The sequence below is a fragment of the Dioscorea cayenensis genome, chromosome 4, assembly GCF_009730915.1.
Source record: "Dioscorea cayenensis subsp. rotundata cultivar TDr96_F1 chromosome 4, TDr96_F1_v2_PseudoChromosome.rev07_lg8_w22 25.fasta, whole genome shotgun sequence".
Taxonomy (NCBI): domain Eukaryota; kingdom Viridiplantae; phylum Streptophyta; class Magnoliopsida; order Dioscoreales; family Dioscoreaceae; genus Dioscorea; species Dioscorea cayenensis.
In genome coordinates this window covers 20198345-20221337 of record NC_052474.1, presented here as the reverse complement: position 1 = coordinate 20221337, position 22993 = coordinate 20198345, and the positions used below count along the sequence as shown (strand labels likewise).

The following is a 22993-nucleotide window of genomic DNA, read 5'->3' as shown; positions in this document are numbered from 1 at the left end:
ATGAAGACTAATTGAAGATTTGATTTGAAGAATCCTTGATGAAGATTGATTGAAGTCTATTGAAGGCAAGATTTGAGGACCAAACTTGGGTTTATTGAAGATCAAGTTTGGAGAATCTTTGAAGACCAAACTTGGAAGATTGAAGACTAAGTTTGGCAAGTTTCATGAAGACGCATCAAGGGCGTGCGCCCCTTGCGAGGGGCTGCGTGATGAGGAAGCCGAGAAGGTAGGCTAGTTGCAGGCGGTCGGGATCGGGAGATTTGGTCGCATCAACTCGGACTAAAGCATGACCGGGAGGTTGATGGGTCTTGAGGTCGTCCGCAGCGTGGCAGAACTTCGATCAGTCGTCGATCGGGGTACGTGATGCAATTCATAGTTACAACGAGGGAGTTACTGCGACTAATTTCGACATGTTTTTAAATTAGTAGCCGTGGAGATTCTAAAAAGAGGTATGTGCTATATTTGGGGACGTTGAGGCGTCCATATAAAGCTCACTTTGCTCGTAGATTGTAGGTGTGACTCTTGAGTGTCTCTTGAAGGAGAGGTAGCGAGCACTAGACAATCTAGAAAAGGTAGTGATCTTCATTGAGAGTGTGAGTGACAAGTATTTGTACTCATGTATTTTTACCTTTTTTAGTGGATTGTTTATCTCCGGGCTTGGCCCCCCAGACGTAGGCGAGTGGATGCCGAACTGGGTTACTAATTTTGTGTGTCTCCTTCTTGTTTTGTTTGTGTGAACTTTCTTTGATGGTTTGTGTGAGATCTATAAGTGCTTGAGTGTTCACTAAAACTCACAAACCACACCGGCGGAACTAACATGTTTTATATGTTTTTTTATCTTTATTTTCAAGATTGAATAAAGTATAAAGTCTCTTTAAATTAATAAATATTCATAAAGGGTGGCGAGGAGACTAGTTGATGAAAAAAGAAACATGCGCGCCAAACAAATAGATAGATAAATAGATAGATTGATAGACCACATTTATATATATATATATATATATATATTGTGGTGGCTAAGACATTAGATGCAGAGGGAGACGAGAACGGAACGGGGTGGCTTGCCGGCACGGCGGGCATGCTGCAAGGCAAGGTTGTCGACCAAGAGCACGTCTCCCTTCAACCACTTGATGTCGACACAATTGGCCTCGAGCACGGCGGAGTATGTGTCGGTGGCGGCGGTCGGTATCGAGGTCCCATCGGTGAAACTAACACGGCCATCACGTTCAGAGGTTTGGTAACCAAGTATGGTGTTGAACCAGACCCTTTTCCCGTTGAACTCTTTGATTGGGTTCATTGGACCGTAAGTGAACTCTGCCGTTCCATCCTCATTGAACTTCACTGCATTGCATGCAAGTGTCTCCAACGCCCTGCGGTTCATTATAATTAGTTACTATGTTTCTTTCTTTATATGTTTTTATAATATATATATATATATATATATATATATATGTATATATGTATATATATATATCAGAAACTAATTAAGCACAAAACACACCTTAATTAATACTCTTTTCATTTCTTTTTACTTATCACATTTATCTAATTCACACCAATTAAAAAAAATTGGTTAAAATTAGTTGGGTATCTATATTTTATAAAAAAATTTATTATTTTCCAAAACTCCCTCTATTTAAAATTCAACTAAGTGAAGTATATTATTTAATGCTTAGTTGATTGTGATTTATTGAAAATTGCACTAGTACATTAAATTATAAATTTGAAAAAATATTATTTAATGCTGGACAAAATTTCTAATGCAATTAATAAAAAAGAACAGAAAAGAGCTCCAAAATATGACAAATAAAACAACGGAGAAAGTCAATATTAAGGCATCATGTGCCTTGCATGCTTAACTAAATTTTGTTGGACGAGCATCAAATAATGCATGAAGGATGTAACTACATTAATTTACTCTTGTATAAATGTAAAATGTAAAAAATTAAAAAACAAAAAATAAACATTTGATTTGTGTTTGGTTGGGGGTGAGGATTATCCAATTTTCTCTACAATTAGTAAGCATCCAACACTGTGATGGTTAATGTTAAAAAAATTTGATAGAATAGGGCATCTATGTGGACAATTTTTAGTAAATTAATGATGCATACCATCAACCATAGTAATTTAAATAAGTAGAATACTAGATGTCTAATGACACTCTTAAAGACCAAGCACAACAGACTAATCTCGATAATATATATTTCAAAATCACAGTGGTATTAGTCTTTATATAATCTTTTTATCAAGATTAATTCTACTTGAAAACTCAAATATATATATATATATATAATATAAAATTTGACCTTTGATTTGCGTTTGATTGGGATAAGGTTATTTAATTTTTTTTATTTAGTAAACACATCCAAAATAGGGTGACGGTGAGTGATGGAAAATCTAATAGAATATGATATATACACAAAAAGTCTTTATTGCATAGATAACATGCAGAGGCATATATATATATATATATATATATCAAGCTATAGTAATTTGAATAAGTAGAATATTAAATGTTTAATTTCACCTTTGTAGATTACAATAGACTAATTTCTACATTATTTTCAATCTATATTGTTTTTTCGTCAATGGGTAAAATATTCACAAGAACAATAAATTAAGGACTAGGCCTAATGTTGATTTTAATCTAATATTTTCAATGAAAGAGTTAACTCTACTTTAAATTTTGAAGTAAAATTGAGTATTATCTTTCATACATCATAATAGAACCTTTCTTATTAATACATAACTTCTATAAAATATTTTATTAAAATAAAAAATTAATGCTTAATTATTCAGAGCCAATGCATGAATAAATATGCATAAAACTTAATAATTGTCATTCACAAAAATAATTATGTACACCTAAATGAGAAGGCAAAACAAACATATAAGAGTTTTATAATAAGTATATGTTATCTAACATAGCCTACTACTCAAATATTAAACATAGAAAAAAGAACTAAGTCCAACTTGTTTTGTATATGATATTTAGACAACTTAAATTCATGCATTATGTTTAAAGGATCCACAATATTCACCAATTCAATATTAATGTAATGAATAATCATTCCATTAGCCAAGAACACAAGAAGTGAATTGATACTGTTCAACCATAATGGGTTAGAGGAAAAATTTTTAATCACAGCCAAATGTGAAAATTTTCAACCATATACCCTACCGGAATACCTTCATAAACTTAGCTTCAAGGGAAGTAGTATCAATTAAAATAAAGCATTTCTTCAAAAGATGGCTTTGTTGTCAACTATAAAAAGTAACCAATTATTGATTTGAGAGGATTAACAAAGCTAACACAATCTTAAATATTACTATGACATGTTTATAACATTGTAATAACAAATGCAATGCTAGATATGGGGCAAATCGATCTATACATACATAAGGCTTTCAAAGAGTTAAGAATACATAATGTTTTCTAGTTGTTCTCTCCTAAAACATATCACTATTTATAATAAATTATAAATAAGCTGCATAACATTAATTTCATTCAAAATCTCTTAAATTTTTTTTTAGATGTAGATTCTTGAGACAGAACTATAATGCTTCGGGATTTATTTTTATGGATCTTAATGTCCATATGACATAAAATACCTCAACTATATATGTCATTTAAATCAAAATTCTTAAAAAATATTTACCGCGTCTAATACACAACTATTAAATTATTTGTAAATACATATCATTCATAAAAATGACAAAACATATTTACCATAAATGAGATACTTATTTTAATCATTATATATAATTCTTAAATACCATAATAATATAAAAAGAATTCTTTAAAAACATAAGAAGTGTGTCCTCTTTTAATCTATTCTTTCTCATGAATAAATCCCTTAGCAAACTAGCTAATATTACTTTATATTATTTAGTGTTGTCTAATCAGTATTTTTATTTTTCAAAACATCAAATCCCGGTCATATTCAATGGTCCTCGCACCATTAGACAACTCAACAACATCCCACGCCATTACATGGCATAGAATCAAATTCATATTACTTTTATGGTTTTTTTATATTTATTTTGTTACTTATCAACTTTGTAAAAAAATAATAATTAAAAAAAAAAAGAGAAAGAGTCACCTCTTTTGAGCTTCAAGCTTGTCCTTGGTTTTAAGCATGCGTTGCCACACTGTAGTATTAGTATCATCTAAGCCATCATGATTGCCATGCTTATAAGGAACCTTTGTATGAAGAACAAACTTGAATCCCTCTCCGGTGAGCTTCTCCACCACCTCCGGCACCTTCTTTTCCATCTCCTCCACTATCACATCACTCCTCACTATTGCCGTCTCCCCACCTTCCGGCGCCGGTTCCAAACAATAGAAGAAAATTTTCGGTGCAAACTTCCTTATCTATATATATATATATATATATAATTTGCAAAACCATCATACCATCAATATTATTACTATTTTCTTATAGTTTATATATACCAACTATGTTAATATATATATATATATATATATAGAATTGAAGAGTTGGTGAAAGTAGTTTAATTACCAAAGCCATCTCATGGTGAAAGTTAATGAAAACATGAAGAGGGGCTTCATTAGCAGTGTAGATTCTAGAAGCCACTTTGTTCCTATCAGCAGCACCTTCATAAGGGAACTCATCCCATCCAAAGGACTCTACCACCTTCTCAAACTCTTCACCACTCTCCACCTTGAATCCTCTGAAAAGTATGGCACCATGATCAGTTGATCACTCAAACACTCTGAAAGCTTCTCCTTCCCCTTCTTCACCATCTCCACCAAATCTTTCCAACTGTTTTTTATATCATTCCTTTGAGGAGGAACCAGAGTTAAAGGAAACACTTTTCCATTGAACTCCTTCTCTCCTTCTATGCTCCCTTTCACAAACTCCATCTCTCTCTCTCTCTCTCTCTCTCTCTCTGTGATAATAGGGATATAATGATGGTGCTTATAGTGTTTGGCTATAAAGCCATCCCAATCCACTAACCAAATTTTTATCTCAAATTTTAAATTTAATTCTGCTGCCGTAAATTATACTTCAAACACAAACTTCAAATTTTACCTCAATAAAATATATTTACAAAAATATTTTTTTATATTTTTAATAACCATTTTCTTCAGAACACAAACTTCAAATTTTACCTCAATAAAATATATTTACAAAAATATTTTTTTATATTTTTAATAATCATTTTCTTCAGCATCAAATTTTTTTAAAAACTATTTCGACAATCTAGACGGATTGTTGTTGGTTTAATATAATTAGTTTTTACATTGTATTAGTTTTTATTAAGATTATTTTCAATAAAATTTTAACTATTTCAGTTTCAAAAATTTATCATAAATTAATTTAATTAATAGTTGTATTATTAATTAAGTAATTAATTACACACAAATTAATATTATAGGTATATAATGACTACTTATAATTATATTAATAAATTATTTACTTTATAATTTTAATTACAATAGTAATAATAATAAATTATGTAAAAAATTAATATTCATGTGAAACCCCAAATTTGGAATCATCCTATACCAAACTCCAAATTTGAGGTCAAATTTAAATGTGGGTTTGAAATTTGAGTCATATATTGGAAATGGTCTAAGAAGACAGCAAATAAGAATAATTTCTTATTATTAATTTACAATGACAACAAGGGTTATCAATAATAAGTGTCAACCACACACAAGGATAGTAATGCATGATCAATTAATTTTACCAGTATGCCACCATCACTATAATTTTATGCATCAATTTTCAGACATATTCTTTTTCAATATTTTAGAAAATATCCCAGCAATTTTATCAATATATATATATATATATATATCCAAGCAAGTCCTGATATGGTTGGCAGTAGAATCAAGGGATGATGCAATGATACAATGGTCCTAGACACATTAGTTAGGATTCCATTGTTTTCATTTGGAAATTCATCACCATTCTCACAAGAAAAAAATTTATAGAAAATTCAGAGAAATTTCTCATTAATCTTAGTCATTAGTAGCGAAAGTTTTTCTTTTTCTATTTTTTTTCCCAAAGATTTCCTTGTCAATTTTCAGTTTTTAACATTTTCAATTATTTTCTCAGTTTCATTATGTATTTAATCTTACGGTTAATTTCTAAATGTAACTTTAACAATCTTTTAAATGCATTTTTTTCTATTATTATTACTGTAAATTGTTCAATTTTAGTCGATGGAGATTGAAATGAGTAAAAAAAAAAAGAACCTAAAAATTTATAGAACTTTTTAAATGAACAAGTAAAAAAGATAAAAATAAATAAATAAATTTGCAAAATCAATATTTAGTGTTTCAAAAATTTTTAAATGGACAAGTAAAAAGATAAAAATCTCTAAAATAAGACAAATAAAAAAAACCAAAAGCGAGTATCGTGTTGGCGTATCAAACACATACTCCATACTACCAATGAAGTTTTTCACAAATACAGAACAATAAATGGTCTCATTCACAAGAACAATAAAACTAATGCATAAGTTGATTCACAAGCGGCCTAATGTGATGGATAGCTTCACAGAGATCATATCATGGATTGATTGAACGTTGGAGAAATTCCCTGAAAGCAAGACAAGAACAATTGTATCATATGTCCATCATTTGTTTGTTTAATTGTGTGTGTTCTTCTTTGGTTGGCAAAAGAAAGTGTTGATTTATATTTGTATATTTGCTCTTTATTGTTGATAATTAGATGCTTTCTTCGGTGTCAAAGGTCCTCTTTTATTTTATGTACAAATATTTTATATGCGTATATTTTAATATATATTTTTTTAATATATGATATTGTTGTTAGACTCTATTTGGTGACTTCAATTTATGCAAAAACAATTCTATCTAAATATATGAGCTTAATACTCTATTTGGTGACTTCAATTTATGTAAAAAAAACTTCTATCTAAATAAATATATGAGCTTACAGATATTAGCAACGTCAGCGTTGTTGGTATGTGTTTGATGCACATACATAACTTAATAGCAAGAGAAGCATTTTATTTTATTTTATTTTATTTATTTATTTTGAACACTACCTCACAAAAAATAGTTAAAAAGAAAAAACTTAACAATTATCTAAAAATTTATCATATAAGGTGAACTAATACATAGGACAATAATACCTTGTCACATACGCTCAAGATGATATATCAAATATCATAACTCAACGATGTGTGATAAATCCCCACTATGAGGAGTAAAAAATATAGCTCCTCCCACATTAAAACTAGTGAATAGTTGATAAACAGTATTTACACATTACTATGCAACACGAGAATTCGCCTCACTCATCCTATTTAAGTGGCTTATCACCAGGCCATCTAATAGTTATCTTTCCTCATTCAATTTTAATAATTAATTAAAATGAATATTTTTAACGAATCACCATATAAGCTACTTAAAAGAATTCAAAATTTGATATTTTTTTTCATAGATTACTTCATATAATTTTAGAAATTATAATTTAAAAAATAAACTCGCATAAATGAGTTGATAAAGAATGAACTCATCAATAGAATAATGATTTTCTTATAAAGTAAGTTTTCAAATAGTTTTTCCGAATAACATAGATACCAAATTGACATCCACATCAACATCCGCGTCATTCTTTCTATAAATTTAATTTCTCTTTATCATCTAAATATTTAATCATAAACAGTATACCAAAAACCCGGTTGAGATTTGTAATTTACTTTTTAAGGTTTGAGATTTAAGATTTAAAGTTTAAGTTTTTAGAATTTTAGAAATAGAGTTCTATAGTATTTTGAGTTTAAAATTTTAAGATTTTATAATGTTTTATAATTTTAGAGTTTAAAGATTTATAATTATTTGAATTTGCAGTTTATAAACAAAAAATGACATGAATCACTTGGTATCTACATCATTCGAAAAACCTACTTTTATAAACCTATATTGCTCATTAATATAATACCAATGGGGCAAATAAATACCTGCATACCAACTAGGGTTGATCTAAATAACACTAAGTTTTTTACACGAGAACTCAAATTCAAATTCAAATATTTGTGTATATAAACATTAATTGGAAAAATTGTACCTTTTTATAGGACTCTAAGTACCTTATCCTAGAAACCAATAGATCCAAAACTAAAATAAAAACTAAATATCCGTTAATCTAATTGTTTGTGGGCCGGTATGAATTAACAATAAAAATTACATATAATTTTAACCTGCAACTCGACATGATGGTAGTAGGCAAGTCAAGCCCAACCCTTTGGCCAAGTATAATTTAATGTCCTACATCACATAATTATTGACAAGAAATATACAAGTATAACTTTTCTGAGAGTACATCTACTGTATAATTCTTTACAAGAATAAATATAAAAAAATCCATATCGGTCTATGAACATTTTATTTTATTACATTGTCTACATAAGACCAGCCTGTTTGCTGAGTAAATGCTAAAACCTATATATGGTTATATCCTGGTTACTAACATTATTGGATTAGCATTTGTTAAACCACTTAAATATATTATCTCTACTTGCAGCATTAATGCTGTGAGAAGAAAAAAAAAAGGCTTACCGAACTTATATCTTCGAACCATTCCATAGTTCTGGATGAAGATCGAACACGGCTCGATCTCCATTTTCCGAGCTGCAGACAGTCACCTGCCTCAATAGCTTCTCTAGACGAGAAGCAGCGCAATTCTTGGGGTTTTTTAAGTTAGGGTTTGTAGACAGGACCATCACATTGACAGCATCGGCGACAAACTCAGGGTGGCACATGCCGAGTTGGTACCAAGTGCATGATGTTGTAGGGTCAGTGTATGCTAAGAGTCCAAAGATATCCTGTCAAGGGAATGAAAAAAATCATCCAAAGAAGTGGGAACAGACTTCATTAGGAATATGCACACAAATGTTCATCCATAAAATTAACTCACTGGGATTATTACCTAGAAATATAAGATTTCAAGTGACTAATGATATGGTTCGATGCTGATTATCATTGTCATAGTCAGTAGTACTTAATGGAATTAATTACCACTGTTTACAGTAATTAAACGTCAGGTAAACATATTTCATGATACTCTCTGTATATAAAGCAAGGTTCTTATGAACCATGACAGAATCCTTGTGAATTACTAGATGATGATGACCACTCGGATATAATCATACAACTAGCTAGGGTCGTCACTTAATCAAGTTATTTGTGGGCAATAGCTCAAGCTCAAGTCTGTAAAATCTTGAGGTTCACACAAAATTTCAAGCTTCCGAATCGAGATCAATCTTGAAATTAATTTTGAGCTAGGACATATATAAATATATTATAATGTTTTATATATTTTTAGAATAAATAATATAATTATATAATATGTTATTATATTAAAAATAATATATAATTTTTATATTCATCTTTAAAAATAACAATCATATTATAAATGAGGCTATAGTTTCAACCTATAACTACTATGATTTAAACTCTCAAAAATAAATCTATTTGATTTTAATTTTGAGATAAATTAAGCCAGACTAGAGATTTGATCAGAAATTAAAAATCAAGCCGAGCTTGAACAAGTTTTTTCCAAATTAATTTTGAGCTCAAGGTACTTAATTTGGAGCCAAGCTCAAGCTCGGCACACCCGATCAAGCTCTGCATGTTTACAGCCCTAGATGGAAAGTGAAATAAAATTTTTATTAAATTTTAGAAACCAACTTTCGTAATCTAAGCAATTCTGTTATTTCGAGATATTTATATAAAGACGGAGGGAGTCCTTAAGTATTAGGCCACAAACACTTCAGCCTTATAATTGGGAAAAGGTCTCATATTCAATGCTCAATGCATCAAAGAAGTACTGCAGAATCAGAGTATAATCCTGAGTTTAAGCAGTCTGCTAACAGAATTTATATATGTAGAATTGTTGAAATAAGGAAACTCAGATCTCAAATATATACAGTACCTCAAGAAGATCGGCAAAAAAATTGATCTTCAAAAACTTTGCCAGTTCAATGCGAGCATAGTCCACAGCTTCGATCAGTTCACCAGCCTATGCATCAGATTAAATTAGTCAACAAAATTAAAACAAAGTAGTGTCTGATATATTGCTACACAAAACATCAAGAAAAACCACTTGTGAGACATTTCGAACTGAAAATTTATTCTCAGAAAAATAAATAAATAAATAAATAAAATCAGCCAAATTTTCTTGTTGGAATGAGGGAAGGTGTTCATTAATTAGGAACATGGAAAGGGGCAATGTTTTGAAGAAGACAAGAGAAAATGATCCACATATAAGATTCTTCCACTTCGCATTAGAACACATTCATCACTAATTATTTTCCCCTAAAAAGGCCTACGCATCCAGAAACAATAAAGTGACATATTTGAGAACAGTAAAAGGCTATCATTCAGCAAAAATGTAATCCAAAATACTTTAATGCTTCAAGGGATTAAGATGCATTATTTAACTAAATGACTTACCCGAACATATCCTATAAACTTTTGTGAATGAAGCAGGAAACAGACAGCGGATGTTTCATTCTGCAGAAAGCAAGAATTTGTCAGTCAGTTATTTGTATAGAGTTTAATTTTGAAACTTTGAAACTACAACTAAGTATAGTTTTAAGCGTGAACCCTGTTCACCCAAGCTTATGAACTGTAGTTAAATAGTAATTCATGTAGATATATGAAATAAATCATGAAGTTTACCTCCACAACCTGAGGATACCACTCTCGAAGCTTATCAAATACAAGACCAATCTCCCCCTTCTTGATATGCTTCATCAAGATAAATAATGGGTAAATAATAATGCACAACATTTAGAACTAATATTTCAGATGGAAATAGCCAAAGCAGTTTCTTTCATTGATCAGGTTTCCCAGATATGAATTTGGATACCGCCTAGCCATATTATGCTCTAAGAAGAATTCTCTAAATAGGTGCCAATGAAGAGTAGCCGATAATAAAGAGCAGCACAAATGACCAAATCAGAGAAAGTACACAGCAAATGCTTCTATATTGTTTAATAATTTTCCAAAACATATAATAAAGCAAGTTACAAAACCTTATATATATATATATATATATATAAAAGGTAGCAAGTTGTGTTCAAAGGCACAAGGTGGAGAAGCTCATCCGACTTGTGTTCAGATAAATGGTGTATGCTAAGATAACAAATCCACAATGCTGATAGACTAAACTATATTATGCCCACACACTCAAAATGAAGCTAGGCATGTGAAATTCTTAGCAATGATAGCAGAGGGACATCAAAAAGCTTTCCATTAGTAATCCTCTCCTCATTGAGGGACTACAAAATAATTTTGCACATAGACTAACCATATGAAATTATGATCACGGTCTATCTTTAGCAAACCCACTATGAAGAGAGATTGAACTATATGGGATTATGACCACAATTTATCCATTGATTACCACATCAAAGCTATAGTGGGATTTTTGACTTCAGCTTTTTTGAACACACTCAGACAATAAATAGCAGATATTCCTATGAGAAATTATTTTAAAAAAAAAAGTTTAAGAACAATTTTAGAAATGGTAACAGAATCTTATCCAACACTGACCTCACAGAAACCTGAGTTTTAGGATTTTAATCAAGTACGAGAAAGGGACCCAGCTCCAGTTCCCATCATGTTAATAATATAAACATTACATTAAACATAATTAATTTGGTATTTATTATTAATAACTAATCAATAATAACTACTTAAGTAGTGCTTATAACTAGAATTATTGAATATTTGAATGGGAAAAGGGTCAGGATGGGAAATTCCCGTCTCGGCAGTGAATCAGGGTGGGATCTGGAATCCTTGTCCCCCCAAGGGTTCAAGGATGGGTTTTATGAAAGTTTGGCCATTGGAGATTGAGTCAGGTTCAAACTTCAAAGACTGGGTTGGGGCTGCAGGATAGGACTGGAATAGGTGGTTCATACTCCCCTGTTGCTAGTGCTACTCAAATTAAATAAAAACACATGAAAAGAAAACAAATACATGGCTTTCCTATTCAAGCTAGCAGTCATGTGTATGATATTTTTTTAAGATTTATCCTTAGAAAAAGCATAAGATACTCAATAGCATGGCATTGAACTAAAGATCACAATTTAGCTGGGAACCGGGATCATAAATGAACATTAGATAAAGGTACATGTAAAATTGCAACTATAACGTGATTCCCCAAAGAAAAGAGTATAAATCAATTATTCTCTTATTTACACAGAAACTACAAACATGTGGGGGTGACAGTTGGTATTAGTCTGTGTACCTCACGCAGAATCTTCCTGTGATTTAGTGCATAACCATCCTGTTCATCTTCCACAGTATTTGGCTGACAACAAATTTCACTTTCTTTTTCAAATGCATCAACAGTATCTTGATATCCATAGTGCAGCAAATAGGAACGAATTATCCTGAATGGTAAACAACATCACACAACAAGCGAAGTTTACAAGTAGATTCACAAGAAAAGATTGCAACAGTAAAAATGATGATAAATAGTTGATAACGTGAGGGATACCCTTCAATAACAACATCTCACATGGAAGGCAAAGCTATTCAATAGAAAATAAACAATACAATGTAAAGCATCTATACAAATAGTGCAATAGAATAAACCTAGAGACCCAAAGAATAGCAAGAAAATTGAAATTTAAAAAGCAACCAACATTAAGAGTTCGAGATTAATTGAAGCCTAGGAGTGCCAAAAAGTAAGACTGAAATAAATACGCTCAGTAAACAGGTGCACCTCTAGTAAGTCAATGCAAAACAAGTTATTACTAAAATTCATGTCAATTTTTGAATGATTTTTCTTTGTCTTTTTTTTTTTGTGGGGAGTGTGAAAAATAAAATCAAACAAGAAAAACTACTGAAATCTTTCAGGCGGAGATGCTTTAACAAATTTTAACCTGAAACCATTATCTCAAGGAGCAAAGCCCATTCACTCAAAATATCTCCATAAAAATCCTTGAATTACAAGTACAAGAGAAAACAATATACTGAAAATAAAATGAAAGTATTGTGCTGGATAAATTGTGGTTTCACATGTATTCATTATAAGAAGCTTCAACAAGTTATATCATCTCCTATAAATCCAATGTTTACAGGCAATATCACTAAAAAGGAGTTGCATTCCATGTCAACTTGTCAACCCAACATTCAAAAATATGCACCATTAAGAAATACAATTAGCTTCACAAGAACAGAAAAGAGATAATTTAAGGCTATCTCATACCGATGACAAGCATTAGGTGGTAAAGATGATTTTTGAATCAAAGCTTGCTGTTTTAGACGTTCCTCTAACATAAAAGCCTGTTGAAAACATGAAGAGTGCAAAAGATACTTCTCAAAACTAAGCATCAGAAATTGTATTGAACCATCAATAGTTTGAAGAAATTACCTAACAATGACAAGCCAAATACAGTCCTTAATATCATTGAAAAAAATTGATGTTACTAAGAGTACTTGATGCGTGGAAGATGACTTATCACTTTATCATTAAAAGATATCTCTAAAAAATAATTATTGCTGTGCATTATGTTTCAAAGCACGTCCCATAAGGTTGTGAAATTGACCACCTATGCCATCTCAGTAAGCAAATAACAAAGCTATGTCATAAAGGTTTTGCAAGGCAGGTAACAAACAGATAAAACCAAAAGTACCAATCAGACCATTACAAAATAAACAACCTATATCAGGCCATGAATCCCAATTCCCAAAGTAACCAGGTAACTAGGATAACTTTTGAAATTGTGCAGGAGAAATATCATATTGAAGACCGAACAAGCGCAACCAAGCATTTCGTGTCAAGTCTATAAGTACTGAAGAAGGATTTATAGAAATCAACTGAAATGTCAAAATCCCATCTCAGAAAAGATTGTAACTCAATATAAGATGATCACCTCTTCTAAAGACTAAAATAAACCCCATATCCAACCTGAACAAAAACAATAATGAATCCACAAACCGCATTTATCTTAAACTAATAACTCTCTTACAACTTACACATCTTTGTATGTCACACGAGTCATATGTTTGTGATGCTGAAATATCTCCAGTTGATATTTTCATCAATATTTCAAGTGCAAAAGCTTGCCATAGGCCCGTCATTCATAATTAAAGGGCCCAATCAACACTATTATTTTTCTTTTTAAGTCTTGATTGGTGATAATAGTCAAGCCATACAAAAAATGTGAATAAATTGCACTTATTAATGACATTTCAATTTTCAACTACCACAAAAGGACAATTCAAGACAACGAAACGTAACATCTACAACTAGAAGTTTATTTACCACCAAATCAAAATATATGTATTTAACAAATATAGCAAAAAGAAGAAGAAAAATGCACCTCAAAACTGAAAAGAAGTGGTTGTTGCCCGAAATTCACGTATATCCTGTTGTATTCACATAAGAAAATCTAATTTCAAAATCTCAGGTCCCAGAAACATAAATAACCTCTTAAATTAGCATTCAGATTATATTAGCATTCTAATCATAGATCAAAATAGTTTAATAAATATTACAAATCCAAAGTCCGAAAAAAATAACTCCTAAAGTTAAATTTCGATTTTCCAGCCAGAAATTGTAGTTTACTATCTCCAAAGAAGGAAATGAACAGTGGAGTAATAGTCCATGCACAATTTGAATAGAATCAAAATCAGGCAAAAAAGGGTCGTTTGGTTCGTGGTAATGGTATATTACCACATAATGAGATTACCTTGATGATAAGGTTGGGATTCTTGGAAATATTACATACCTAAGAATATTGTAGTAATTTCATATAACTATATTTGGTTGGGAACTCATATTATTAGGAATACTTCATTTAGGTGTTTGGTTGGTCATAGTAATCAACTTGGTCAAATGTCAAAATTCCCAAAATATCCTTGAGCCTTAAAAAAAAAAGGTCTACTAATACGGACCACACACATATATACATAACACATTATACATATATGTATATATAAAGCATATACATACATACATATATATATATATATATATATATATATATATATATCTTGATATTATAAAAAGCCTGACATATATATATGTTTGTATGTATATATACATACATGTATACATATGTACATATAGCTATACATATATGTATACACATGCATATATGTATATGCATATGTGTATTTATACACACACCTACATTTAGGTATGTATATGTATATATAAAAATATATATGGGTATATATATACACATATATACATATATGAATATACATATATAACCATATATACTTATGTATGTATGTATAGACATATATGTATATAGATATATATATACATAAATATACATATACATATATATATTAAAAATCAATTGGGGTAGATTTGTCCAAAAAAATATTTTCAGATTACCACCACTCGGTAATCCAAGATAGATACATGTTTTGATGGTAATATTATTACCAAGTTCTTTAGTAATATTTCACAATTGGTAATCTCATATTACCATCAATATTACTATTACTGTTGTGCTAAACGTGGTAATATGCATAAATTACGACATAAAAGCGCAATAATGTTTGCACATTACCGCAAACCAAATGGCCCCATAGTATAATATAACATGTCCATGATTAATCAAGAGAAATAATTGAAGGTATAGATAATTGAAGGTATAGCATACTCTTCGTTTGGGCTATGAAGAGCAACAAGTGGGTACAGTGGGCCTTTGATATCCAAGCGGACATTCCCAACAAGCTTTCCGTTTTTCCTACAAACCAGGACACAAAAAATTAATAATAATAACAATAATATACAAATAAAATAGTTAAAAAGCAAATATGAGAGACAGAAAAACACATGGCATCCATGCATACATCCAAACAAGCAACTTTTTTTTTCCATTAAAACTTAGATGCCACATCCACATGTCCATGCATATCCATGGAGACACTTCCAATAAGATTTCCATTATTTTGCAAAGAAGGACTCATAAAATTGATATGCAAATCAAAATCTGTGATTAGACCTCCAACACATGCATCCACACGCCCATCTATATGCCAATGCCCTACATATAATTTCTAAGACAGTCCACAACAAACAAGCATATGTACTACAACAATCCAAACCACTTTCTCATTTTCTCCTCTTGGTTAAACATGCTTCAAATGCTTCTAATAGTTAACATGCCTAACCATACTTACGTGAAGAAGAACTCTTTTGAGGCATAATTAATACCAGCACCGACAGTATCACCAGTGGAAAATGTTGGGCCAAAAGGTTTTCCATAACCTCCTTCTGCAGTGAAAAGACACCCATCATCCCCATGATATCCACAACTGTCAATGTCCCAACTGCAAAAAAATGAACAATAACCTTGTTATAGAAGAAAAAGGTTGAGAAATCAATTTGAATGTAACAACCAATTCAGCAGCAATATGCCCCAGCAAGTAGCATACTGCATAGGTTAAAATTCAGCTTACACATAAGTATTTGAAACGGCTTTTAATGCAGTGCCAAATATATATATATATACACACACACAGCCACACACAAACAGACACATATATTCAATTTACCCACAGATGTTTAATTTGACTCACATTTTCAGTAGTATGTTACTCTTATGCCACTAATGCAAACTTTTCAATCGGAACGATTACATGGATATAACAAGCATTTCCCACATAAATTCAATTTAGTGTCAACAAAAAAGTGCCATGTAGAGATAATGAGACATTCAATAAACAAATGAGCCTAGCACAAACATTTGGCACAAATCAAACGTAAAACAAAACTTGACAGGATTTTGAAATTTAAAATACAAAAATTACAGATTTTCTAACTGATAAGTGTAAAGAAATTCTTCTTGACAAACAACATAAATGCATCAATATATACTGAAGTATGCATGTGAGCATCTATAATAGATGTAGTGCACATAAAGCTCTCAAATCTCAACTAAAGGATTCTGTGAAGTGGGAAACTCTTCTCGACCTCAAATTCCAACTGAAATGAGGTCATCAAACACTAAATGGGACATGGAGAACAGGGATGTAGAGATAACTACAATCATGCATTCAGGCTAGGTTAAGTAACATGGAGTGATTTATTTTGGTATTAGCAGACCCATGGCAGAGTCTCTTCGTGTTCCTTTTTCAGTTAAAAGAGCTGAAAACTCAGCTACTTCAGCACCTCCTCTGCTCCGACACAAGCTCGGAAGAGTCACTTCCCCGATGGACGGAGGCCGAATACCATTAATTGTGTTCAGGTTAGAACCTTTTCGTCTACAGTGTGAAAAAAATATAAATCTAGAGTGCATTCTCACATCAATATCTATATGCATCCAACATTCTAAATAGATGATCACGAAACAGCACACTCACGAGCTCCCATTTCCACTGACTTGCTATACTTTTTCTAACCAACCAATTTAAATACCATACCTAAAATTTAAAAAGTTTTGTCAAGCTTTCGATTGAAAACTCAACAAACAAATACATCATAAAACCTCTAATGTTGCATGCCCTAGAATCTAGAACGGGGGCCACAGATGTCTCAGACGCCACAAGTTTGATATCTAAACAAGAAAATTTGAAGAAAAAAACACACACACGCACACACACTATTCAAATCTCAAAGAGAGACAAATCCCACCCAAAAATCCGACCTTTGATTATCAGAACCAATGAGGGTACTAAAAAATACAAGATTCTTACCCTGGTTGCCTCCTCAAATTGTAATTCTCATGTCCAAACCCAATTGCAACGCATCCCTTCTCCCCAGAGTTCTTCACCAACATCTCGAAGTAGTACGCCATCCTCCCACCCGGCACCGGCCGATCAGCACGAACACCACCAACATCGAAGTCGCCCGTGCCCGATCCCGTATAGCTCGCCGTCAGCTTATCCGTGGAGACCCTAACGAAAGGCACCAACGCGGTAGTGTCTAGCTGCGACGGAGACGGATCAATCGGCATGGCCTGGTCATCGGAGCTGCTCGTCGACGGCAGAGGGACAAGACCCATCGGATCGACCTCCATCATCAATGATGCTTCCGTTGCTCTCGAAAGTCGAAACCCTTCTGCGACGTTGCTGAGAAACCCTAGAATTTTGAGGACGTCTTCAATTTCCTGAACGGCGGCTTGGTAATCTCCGAATTTCCAATAATTAATAAATAAATAAATCAATTAATATTAACAAAAAAAACATTTTTCAATAATTAATTAATTAATTAAAGCTTTCTTTGAGCTCAAGGCTCCCAACTAAAGCAAAACTTTCAACTTTCTTAGTTTAATGAAAAATTTTATTATTATATTTTTTATATATATATATATATATTCTTTTTTATTTATTTTTAGATTGAATATAATACACACATAAACAAAATTTTTACCATCATCATTGTCGAGGATATTTTCACCAACATAACATCCGCTAACACTGACATGCAATATTTAATATAAAATAAACTAATAAATGACTTAAAATATTAATAAAAATTTCCACATCATTTTGGATTATGCTAATATAGCATCTACTAACACCGACATGAAAATCTTTACTAATATCTTAAGTCATTCATTGGTTTTTTATATTAAATGTGGTCACGTCAGTATTAGTAAATGCCACATCAGTGAAAATAAACGATAATAATGATTATTGTTAGAGTAAGTACCAATATTTTCCAATTAAAAAAATAAAGGGACCAAATAAATGTATTTCATAATACAAGAACTAAAAAAAATAATAAGACCATAATAGAGAAACTATTTTAAGAGTTATTCCAAATTAAAAATTTCCACATGAATTAAAACTGCTTGTTTTCACAAACTTAAAGGCCTGTTGAAAATAATGAAGAATACAATAGACGTCGACTTAATCCCAAGCATCAGAAATGTTATAAAACCAACAATAATTTGAACAAATTTCATTGCCAAATGGCAAAGCCAGATATAATCCACAAAGGAACTTTCAAAAAACATGCTCACAAGCTTTTTTTGTCTGCAAAGCACAAATTGGATAATTAATATGCAAACAAATACAAAACTGGGCTTTGGCAACACAAGAACCAACTCCTGCATACAGGTCCAAAGTCCACCCACTAAGACAACATATTTATAGGTTCTATAACCAGATTCATGTGAGGAAGAACTCAAGATTGAGGCATGTAGTTTTGCAAATGTTTTGGCCGAAAGGCTTTCCATATCCCTGTCCGGTGTAAAAGTCCCATCATCACCATGATCTCTACAACCATCACTTTTCCCAACTGCAAAAGATAAACATTAACTATAAACCTTTGTAGCAGGAAAAGATATGAAACCAATTTGAATGTAACAACCAATTCAGTGACAATATGCATCAATAAGCATCATAATGCTTTGGGTCACATTTTCAGAAGTATGCGAAGTAAGGAGCCGTATTAAATTATCACTTACACCCTACACAGCTGCACTGATTTAACAAGCATTTCACGGAGACATTCACTAATGCTAATGCATAAAACATGCTTACATGGAAATGTTTTACATTACCAAAAAAGGACAAACAGAAAGTTCAAAAAGATAATTAAAACTAAAATGTTGGTCACATACCCTGACAGAACTTCGAAACGTAGAGCACAAACATGCACCACATCATACCACTTCGCCCAATGCCATGCACCTTACTGTAGGGTATTCACAGGCCAGTTTGATTCAGTTATGGGTGCAATTTTAACCCAAGCCAAACCAAACCGATGATGAGAAAAAAAAAAAAACTCCCTGCTCATGGCAAAAGTGAAAAAACTGGAGAAATTGGTTCGGTTCAGTTTTATTCAGTTTTTTATCAACCTGAACCAAACTGATTGGAGTAAAAAAGAAGGAACCGAACTGTAGAATTGCCTTAGGTTTGATTCGGTTCATCGGTTTTATCATGTTGGTTGAATACCCTTACCTTGCTGCACTCTGCCACTTCCCACCATATCACACCTCATCATGCAACTTCAAGCATTATGAAGGGTTTTGTAAAATATTTAACTTATTTAGAAGGACATAACAATTCTCACTAAAACCAAAACAGAATTCTAACCACTTGCTCAACCACAGCCACACTCCATCATGCAATGCCATGCTGCATTGACTGGTAAAATTTAACGAATAAAGAATACCCTAGTTTAAGCTGGAACTAGCACAAAACGAGCACAAGCTAGGCAAAAACTTGTTCAGCCAAGCTTGAGCTAGGCAAAAACATGTAGCATGTCTTTTGTTTATGACTCATGGATACCATGTGTAAGTGGTTGGGGCTCCAGGATAGGACTGGAATAGGTGGTTCATACTCCCCTGTTGCTAGTGCTACTCAAATTAAATAAAAACACATGAAAAGAAAACAAAATGCATGGCTTTACTATTCAAGCTAGCAGTCATGTGTATGATGCTTTTTTTAGATTTCTCCTTAGAAAAAGCATAAGATACTCAATAGCATGACAAGGAACATAAGATACTAATGAGACTGAATACCAAATATTAAGGCATTACTATGTCTTTCTCAAACAATAGCTTCTTTTAATCGGTAATTTCTTCTCATTATATTAAGACAATTTAAATTTTCTTTCTTTTTCTTAACTTATTTAGGGTGTAAAATAGAGGTATATAAAGTACAAAGGAGATAGGAAGAACTAAAAGAAAAAGAACATATCTCAGCCTCCTCATCCACACATCCATCATTCCAGCGATCTACTTTATTGGCCAACACCATGAAGGAAGGAAGATCAGGGTCAAAGTATTTAAGAAAAAAAGGAGAAAGAAAAAAGAAATGGAAATAAAAGTCCTTTAACTTGGGGGATGTGCTGACGTGGTTAGCCCCTGATGACAGGGAGCCAAGTCAGATGACCGTTGATGGCATTGGTGACGATGACCAGATTAAAAGAATTCATAAGTTCAGTGACCAAAATAGAAACTCGTGGATAGTTTACTGACCAATTATGTAATTTACCCTAAAATTAATATAAAATCAAAATATGTGACTAGACCTCCAACACATGCATTAAGGCGCCCATCTATATGCCAATGTCCTACATATAATTTCTAAGACAGTCCACAACAAACAAGCATATGTATTACAATAATCCAAATCACTCTCTCATTTTCTCCTCTTGGTTAAACATGCTTCAAATGCTTCTAATAGTTAACATGCCTAACCAAACTTACATGAAGTAGAACTTTTTTGAGGCATAATCAATACCAGCACCGACAATATCACCAGGTGGCAAATGTTGGGCCAAAAGGTTTTCGATACGTTCGTTCTAAGAAAAGACACCCATCATCCCCATGATAGCCACAACTGTCAAAATCCCAGCTGCAAAAAATGAACAATAACCTTGTTATAGCAGAAAAAAAGTTGTGAAATCAATTTGAATGTAACAATCAATTCAGCAGCAATATGCCCCAGCAAGTAGCATAATGCGTAGGTTAAAATTCAGCTTATTTGAAGCGGCTTTTAATGCAGTGCCAAATATATATATATATATATACACACAGACACATACACAGCCACACACAAACAGACACATATATTCAATTTACCCACAAATGTTTAATTTGACTCACATTTGCAGGAGTATGTTACTCTTATGCCACTAATGCAAATTTTTCAATTGGAACAATTACACGGATATAACAAGCAGTTCCCACATAAATTCAATTAAGCGTCAACAAAAAAGTGCCATGTAGAGATAATGAGACATTCAATAAACATATGAGCCTAGCACAAACATTTGGCACGAATCAAATGTCAAACAAAACTTGACAAGATTTTGAAATTTAAAGTACAAAAATTACAGATTCCAACTAAAGGATACATGTGTGCATCTATAATAGAAGTAGTGTACCTAAAGATCTCAAATCCTAGCGAACTGCACCAACTCGCTAGTGTCTAGCTGCTACGGATACGGTTCCGGATCGACCTCCATCACCGATGATGTTTCCGTTGCTCTCGAAACCCTTCTGCGACGTTGCTGAGAAACCCTAGAATTTTGAGGACGTCCTCAGTTTCCCGATCGGCGTTTTGAAAATCTCTGAATTTATAATACATAATTAATTAATTAATTAATTAATTAAACATGGGGTGTACTCAAGTCAAGCCGAGCTTTCATGAGTTCAAGCTCATCTTCGTGAGTAAAAAGAAAAGCTCGTTTGAAGCTCGATTAGAAAGACCGTTTGAACCTATATATTCACAAATATTACATTTATGCAATTTTAATAATAAAATAAATCATTAATTATAATAAAAACTAAAAATATAAAATGATAAATTCAAACATAATCTTAAGATAAACAATAACGAATTACCAAATACAGATGATGAAGCAACAATAACAAAACTCCCAAGGCTCCCAAAGCAGAACTTTCAACTCTCTTATTTTAATGGAAGATTTTATTATTATATTGTATCATATATTATTATATGATGTAAATATCAAAATAGTTCCTCTATTTTGTGTTTTCAGCCTTTTTAGTCCTTCTAATATAAAATCTGTCTTTTTGTACTCATATTTGCACATTTTTCATCTTTTAACTGTAAAATCCGCCCTTTTGGTCTTTATGTTTACACATTTTCATCATTTTTAGTCCCTCCAGTTTATCAGCTGAAAGAAATAAATGGGCAAATCCGCCAATTGAAGGGACCAAAATGATAAAAATGTACAAATATAAAAACCAAAAAGACGAATTTTATATTAAAAAGATTGAAAAGCAAACAAAATTAAAAATAGTAGAACCATTTTGATATTTTGACCTTATTATATATTAGAAAGATCCGGTCTTCTACTGGCGTCAATCAATGAAACAAAATGCTCTGCAAACATCCGTAGAGATCATATCACCGTATATATGTATACTCTTTGTTATTTTTTTAAAATGAATATAATATACACATAAAGAAAATTTTTCCCGCATCCATCAAAAACTGAAAAATAATGTCTCATCCACATAAGATTAAAACTGTTTCCAAATGACAGTGAAGAGAAATAAAATTTCCACATGAATCAAAGCTGCTTGTTTTCAC

At 32.0% G+C, this 22993-nt stretch overlaps 2 protein-coding genes and 1 long non-coding RNA gene across 3 annotated transcripts; all 3 read right to left on the bottom strand.

Moving 5' to 3' along the window:
- Positions 1-944: 944 nt before the first annotated feature.
- On the bottom strand, positions 945-4903 carry LOC120258887 (clavaminate synthase-like protein At3g21360). The gene is made up of 3 exons (XM_039266350.1): positions 4524-4903; positions 4104-4375; positions 945-1370 (listed from the first exon to the last, which is right to left on the bottom strand). The coding sequence occupies exons 1-3, from the start codon at positions 4530-4532 to the stop codon at positions 1025-1027; spliced, it is 627 nt and encodes a 208-aa protein (XP_039122284.1). The 5' UTR covers positions 4533-4903; the 3' UTR covers positions 945-1024.
- Positions 4904-6368: 1465 nt separating this feature from the next.
- Positions 6369-18114, bottom strand: LOC120258886 (ran-binding protein M homolog). The gene is made up of 11 exons (XM_039266349.1): positions 17672-18114; positions 16157-16306; positions 15634-15720; positions 14338-14383; positions 13221-13297; positions 12255-12399; positions 10682-10750; positions 10454-10513; positions 9933-10019; positions 8558-8823; positions 6369-6575 (listed from the first exon to the last, which is right to left on the bottom strand). Exons 1-10 carry the CDS (start codon positions 17995-17997, stop codon positions 8563-8565), a joined length of 1308 nt encoding a protein of 435 aa, XP_039122283.1. The 5' UTR covers positions 17998-18114; the 3' UTR covers positions 6369-6575; positions 8558-8562.
- A 2876-nt stretch (positions 18115-20990) lies between these two features.
- On the bottom strand, positions 20991-22031 carry LOC120258888. Its single transcript, XR_005536028.1, has 2 exons — positions 21819-22031; positions 20991-21286 (listed from the first exon to the last, which is right to left on the bottom strand). It is a non-coding gene; the product is annotated as an uncharacterized LOC120258888 (long non-coding RNA).
- Positions 22032-22993: the final 962 nt, after the last annotated feature.